Source organism: Myotis nattereri (genome assembly GCF_964212035.1).
Source record: "Myotis nattereri genome assembly, chromosome: 1".
NCBI lineage: Eukaryota > Metazoa > Chordata > Mammalia > Chiroptera > Vespertilionidae > Myotis > Myotis nattereri.
Window position 1 is genome coordinate 75246728 of NC_138075.1, and position 7072 is coordinate 75253799.

The 7072-nt window shown below is 39.1% G+C and overlaps 1 protein-coding gene across 1 annotated transcript; it reads right to left on the reverse strand.

Annotated features, from left to right (window-relative positions):
• Window positions 1-5410: 5410 nt before the first annotated feature.
• Window positions 5411-6334, reverse strand: LOC308531439 (olfactory receptor 4N2; the record flags this gene model as incomplete). Its single annotated transcript, XM_081108369.1, has 1 exon — window positions 5411-6334. One exon carries the CDS (start codon window positions 6332-6334, stop codon window positions 5411-5413), a length of 924 nt encoding a protein of 307 aa, XP_080964495.1.
• Window positions 6335-7072: the final 738 nt, after the last annotated feature.

Sequence of the window (7072 nt, forward strand, 5' to 3'; positions counted from 1 at the left end):
TCCAGTAAATTAAAAGCGGACCGGCCAGAGGTCAGGGTGTCTCTTCAAGAAAGAGGTCTCTACCTGGCCCCCCATGCCTTCTAAATTCGTATTTCTTGTATAGTATTTTCATTTGTGCATCAGCCCCTCCTTCAGATCCTGAACCGCACCATGCACGTTGTGGCAGGAGGCCAGTGTCAGACAGGGACAAATAAATTCTTGGAATTAGAACAACCTCTCCTTCCACAGATCCTGTTAATACTTCAGCTTTGATTATATTAGGTCACTATCTTTTGATAATAAATCTAGTACAATTACAAAGATCCCATTTACTATTAAGATTTCTCAGAAGCATGATGATTGCACCTACTTTCAATTTTAATTTACGACACAGCATTCCTGAAGGAGTAATACTATTAAAATATTCATGGGAAATTTTCCCTTTTCCACATCATCCGTTGAATCCATGGAATCATCATTCAAATAGGTGTGAAAATCTCCATCGATTTTTAAATTGCCAGTGTCCATCATATGTACAGGCTGGCCGGTCGGCCGGTCGGACAGACATACAGTCAGTCACTTAGCCTTTTATATAGATAGATAATGTTTACAGTATTATAACCTTAATTGGCAAAAGAGATTTTTCAGATAAAATTAAGGCTGCTGATAAACTGAACTTAGAATAGGGAGATCATCCAGCGTTATCCTGGTGACTCAATAGAAACACAAGAGTCTTTAAAAGTGAAAGAGGGATTTTGTAGATATCAATGAAATAATTCTAAAATTTATAAGGGAAGACAATAATCTTGGAATAGCCAGCCCAGCACTAAAAAAAGCACAAAGTGGCAGGACTCACACTAACCACTTTAAGACATATTCTGAAGACACTTTAATCAAGACAGCATAGTATTAATGAAAGAATACATAGCTCAATGAAGCACACTACATAGCCTAAAATAGACCCACACAAGTATAGGCAATGATCTTTGACAAAGGAGCAAAAGCAATTCAGTGAAGAAGAAGGTGTTTATTGTGCCGAGCCAGGTCAGCCAAGGGTTCCGCAAGCCTGAGGGAGGGTGGCAAAGGATGAAGAAATGACAGACAAAGAGAATAAGCTGGGTCTGGATCTTCCTGTGCCTGGCTGAGTCCACAGAGAGAGATCCAGAGGCAAGCTGAGCCTTTATTTTATAGCCAGAGGTAAACAAGGTAGTGCTCACCATAGTTACAATGTTTTTGTGAGTTTCACTTGTTTTGGCAGCACTTGCTACATCTCCCTCAGCCCATTAGCTTCCCAGATAAGATCTAGGGAGCATCATAAGGTCAAGCCTAATTATACTAAGAGGACTGTGCCCTCTAAGCTGGGACTTGTTTGTGGCTTTGCCAACAGGTCAATCCGAGGCTTAACCCTATAGTTGGGCCCTACAGTTTATACCTGTAAAACTGACAAAATTTTAATATTAGATATTTCTGAGTGGTGGAATTGTATGTAATTTTCACATTATTTTAAATTCATTTATTTAATAAATATTTATGAGCACCTACTTTCTGCCAGGCAGTTGACAAATAACTCCCTGCTTTCATGGATATTGGAAAAAGACAGGCAATAAAATAAATATGTGGAACATATGTCATGTTAATAGGTGATAAATACTGTGGACAAAAGTAATGTTGGGAGGAGGGATATGGAGAATTGTGAGAGTGGGTTGCAACTTTTAAGAGGGTGGTCAGGGAAGGTCTCACATGGAAAGGTGATATTTAAGGAAAGGACTGAAATAAATTATGAAGTGAGTCATGCCAATCAACACCTTCGGAAAGCACATTCCAGACAGAGGAAACAGTAAGTCCAAAGTCCTGAGAGGGGCTGGGACAATGTGGCACATTCTAGGAGCAGGAGGCCAGTAAGGCTGAACAGTGTGGAATGGAGTAGGATGAGAGGTCAGAGAGAGGAACGGGGGAGGAATTTTGATATAGAAAGGGTTGGGTTGTATGGACTTTTATGGTAGATAACAAGGAAGGACTTCAGCCCTTACTTTAAGTAAGGGAGTTATTGAGGGTTTTGAGAAAAGGAGGGTGATGATGTGACTGTATTTTAATTAGGTGATTCTAGATGCTCAGCTAAAAATAAACTAAAATAGGACAAGAACAAAATTGAGACTAGTAAAGAGGCTACAGCCATAAAAGATGATGGTTTGGGCTCAGATGGTAGAATTTGAAGGAGAGATCATCTATTCTAGCAGTTTTATGATGGCAGAGCTAATCCATACTTGCTAATATATTGCATGTGTAATATGAGAGAAAATGTTTCTAAAATATTATGAATCCAATATTTTGGACTAGAGATTGGAAGGGTGCAATTACAATTCACCAAGATGGGTTGTGGGGTGGAGAGAAGGGTGTAGTAAAGATGAAGCGTCAGTCTGGAATATTATGTGTGAGGTGACACTAATACATTAAAGTTGAGCTGTTGCAGTGGCATAGGATGCTGGCTCTGGGACAGGAGCCTAGAGTTCACAAGAAAGATATGTATAGAGTTAATCAACATGTAGTTGAAATTAAAAGCTGGACAGCTAAGGAGAAACAAAGAAAAATGAGAAAACAGCTGGTTTAGTGGAGGGAGACTATGAAAGTGGATTCCTGAGAAGGCAGTGACCCACTGTGTCAGATGCTGCTCAGGAATCAAATACAAGACCTAAATAAAGATCATTGATATCATTGACGATCATGACAAGAGCTGTTTTATTGGCCTGATCAGGTGAGTTGAAAAGGAGAGAAATTGGAAGCAGAAGGCATAAACATGCCAGCCTGAAAAGGCTAAATACTGTATATTCCAACTATATAACATTATGCAAAAGGCAAAACTACAAATAAAGTCAAAAGGTCAGTGGTCACCCAAGGCTTGAGGTACAGAGAAGGGAGGGTGGAATGTACAGGCAGAGCACATAGAATTTTTAGGACAGTAAAACTATTCTGTATGATACTATAATGGTGGACATATGACAATGCTATTTGTCAAAACCTATAGAAATGTAAACCACTGACATTTTTAAATAATGTATCAGTATTAGTTCATCAGTTGTAACAAATGCTCCACACTAATGCAAGATATTAATAGGGAAAAATACATGGGTGTTGTGGGGGACAGATTATATGGAAACTATATTTTCTGCTTAACTTTTCTATAAAGCTAAACTGTTCTTAAAATATCTACTACTTTTCTTAAGTATAAACAACTTTGAGAGCTTTGCTGTAAAGAGGAGAGAAATGGGGTAATATGTGGAAGGAGAAAGGTGATAAAGGGTTCTATTTAAGGTGAAAGAAATGTGCTTATCTGCTGAGGGGGAAATTCAATAGGGAGAAAAAAAATAATGGTGCAGAAGAGACAGAGGAGAATTACCAAAGTAAATGCCCTGAGAAGTCAAGAGGAGATGGATTCTGAAGCTCAGATGAAGGAATCGGCTTCTGTAGGAGAGTATTTGTCACCCAGTCTCAGGAGAGAGAAAAGGAAGCATGGTCCAGGTGCAGGTGTATGGGTAGATGTAGTGGTAGGAGCTTGTGGAACTTTCTTCTGCTCCTATTCTCAGTGAAATAGGAAGTGAGATGATAAGCTAAGAGTGAGGATGGGAAAGAAGAAATTAGAATACTTTCTATACTCTGAATATTTTTACCATGCACATGAATTATATTCACAAACACTGTAATTTTGATTATTTTTAAAAATAAAAATTAGTCCCTTGTATTTTTTGGTAACAGATTTTCTTTGGATGCTGCCCACTCAGTGTATTCATGAGACTTGATTTGGTTAAGTTAATTAGGCAGAGAGGCAGTAGCAGAAAAGGCTTTGTTTGGCTAGAGGAGACCTGATAGGTACACATTGGCTCTGGATCATCATCTTGATCCCATCCCAGTTCTGTGGCTAACGTGGTGGCATTTTTCCGACAACAGATAGCAAAGATTGTAGGCAAAACCACTGTCTTGATAGTCTAGGTCTTGGTATTGTTCTAGAAGTCATCTCTGGATGCCCAGCATACTGTATGTTCTTCCGGACTTTTCAACTATTTTGTAAGCACAAAACTGTGTATATTAAATCATATTGTGTTTAAAATAACTAGGATGCAATAGCTTCCCAACTGGTTCATTAAAGGACTATCATCATTATACTCAGTGTGAAATCAACAGAGGATGAGATCAACAAATAGCTATGAGTCATAAAAATCTGCTAGAAGTAATCATGACATTCTGGAGAAAAGAAAGTGAAATGTTTCCATCACCTTTTCACATAAAAATGACCAGTTTGCCCTAACCGGTTTTGCTCAGTGGATAGAGCGTCAGCCTGTGGACTGAAGGGTCCCAGGTTTGATTCCGGTCAAGGGCATGTACCTTGGTTGCGGGCACATCCCCACTGGGGAGTGTGCAGGAGGCAGCTGATCAATGTTTCTCTCCCATCGATGTTTTTAACTCTCTATCCCTCTCCCTTCCTCTCTGTAAAAAAATCAATTATATATATATATATATATATATATATATATATATATATATATATATAAAAGAAAAATCCTGTAAAAAAAAATGACCAGCTTTCTTTTCCCTTTCTCTAATTATGGGGAAAATATATTTATAAACATAATTTCCCCATTGGTAGGTTTACAGTTGTGAGGATGCAAAACACAAAGTTTATTATTATATTATTATTTATTAGTGATTGTATTTTTTTCCAAAGGAGGAACTGAAAAATCTACTTTTGTTCCACCCTTATCGATATTTGCACAGAATTACGTGTTTACAGCCCTAAGTAATTTATAAAACTATATTAGAGAAATCACTGTTGCTTCAAACCTTAGAATGACATTATTATTACAAAAAAGTAACTCTATACTCAGTTTATAGACCCACATGTATGTTATACACCCAGCAGTATCTCTAACTTTAACTCTAATTGTTTACACATTCACTTATTATATATCAGTCAATTTGAATTTTGTTGTGTTTCTTAAATATACCTAGTTCATACTATCTTCAGATTGTTGCACTACCTGTTTTCTCTGCCTAGAATGCTTTGCCTGTAGATATTTGTATGGTTTGCTTTTTTTGGATATCAACCAAAATATTACCTCCTCAAGAAGACCTGTCTTGATAAACTGAAAGTAAACTGATTACCCCCTCCCACTTCACACTCTCTATAAATTTTTCAGGACAGTATTCTTCCTGAAACCATGCTATTTATTTTCTATCTTAATGGCTGTCTGTTTTCACCAGAAGTAACTTTAGGAGATCAGTAACTTTACTTATCTCATTAATAACTCTTTCTCCAGTGCCTAGAATAGTTCTGACAATGGGAGATGCTCAATAAATGAAATGTCTTGGGAATGTATACATTAATTTCAGAAGAAATTCTCCAGTCTTGATTTTCATATTCTTCCCTTCCTCCCTTTCATCAGGCTAAGTGCTGATTAAGCAACCTCTTCATGGAAGGTTTTATTTCCTGATTGCGAAGAGTATAAATCACAGGATTCAATAAAGGGAAGATCACAGTGTGGAAGAGAGAAACCACTTTGTCAGCTGGGAAGGCTCTGAAGGGGCGAGTGTAGATGAAGATGGCAGGTCCAAACATGATAAGTATAATAATGACATGAGTAGTACACGTGGACAGGGCTTTGTTCTTCCCCTCAGCGGACGACCGATGGACCCGACAGATGATGACTGCATAGGAGGCCAGAAGGCCCAGGAAGCACAGGAGGGTGAGCAGGCCACTGTTGAAGACCATCAGGAGCTCCACCACAAAGATGTCTGTGCAGGCCAGCTTGATGACCTGTGGCACATCACAGAAAAAGTTATCCAGTTGGTTTGGGCCACAGAAGGGCAAGCGGAGGATGAGGGCCACCTGAATGATGGAGTGGACAAAGCCTCCTAGCCACAGAGCCAACAGCAAGGCATAGCAGGCTCGGGGGTTCATGACAGTTGAATAGTGTAAAGGACGGCAGATGGCGATATAGCGGTCAAGGGCCATCACAACAAGGAGTAGCCCTTCCCCTCCTCCAAGGAAGTGCAAGAAAAAGAGCTGAGTGATGCAACCCTTGTAAGAGATTACCTTCTTCTCAGAGAGGAAGTCCACCAGCATCCTGGGAGCCCCAATGAAGGAGTAGGATGCATCCAGGAATGCCAAGTTGCCCAGAAAGAAGTAGAGGGGGGCTGTGAGGCCAGGGTCTGATCTGATGGTGAGAATGATGAGGAAATTTCCAGGGAGGATGATGAGGTAGAAAATTAAAACTAGCACAAAGACCAGTAGCTGAATATTTTGAGACTGGGTCAGACCAAGGAGGATGAATTCAGTTACCACTGTGCTATTCTCATTCGCCATCTCCACTGCCTGCAGTACATTAAGAAGCAGAATTTATTATGATGGTTATTTCTTCCATAGACTCTAGTTTTTCTCCAGTAAAATATTTTACGTATCTATTGCCTCAATTAAAAACAACATGTTTCAACCCTCTCCAATATCCTGGCTAAACTCTGAACCTTTCCTTCTTCCAGACTTAAAGCAGGAAAGCAAATAAAAATGCCGTTCTTAAAGCCAGACTCTTATTCCCATTCACCAATGGGCTTCCATAGAACTGCTCTCCACTTTAAGAGTCTGGCATTCTAAACCTTGTGATTCCTACCTTTTTGAGTTATATGAGAAGCTTCTGATTGATATAAAACATAACTCCAATTATCAAGGTCTTTGCTCTTTTGTGGTTGTACTGTGCTTGAGGCTTAGCCAGTTTCTTGGAATTAGAACCCTCATTCATTAACTCAAAATTATACTAAGTATTTTCTCTCCTCAGTTCCTCTGAATTCCATGTTCTGCCAGCTAACTCTTTGCTTTGCTCTCTGTGTTCTCTTAGTAATAATCTTTTGCCCTTCCTCTGGTATGATTGTACTACCCTAACTCCAAACTGATCATCAGGATCCCAACAAATACCCTACTTTTCACCTAACTTAGAGGTAGTAACCTATCTGTATCCCTGGTTAAGTACCACCGTGTAACCATTTCATAACTTGTTCATGCAGCTTAATGGTCACTATCTGAATCTCAATCAGTTATTCTGTACGCCAA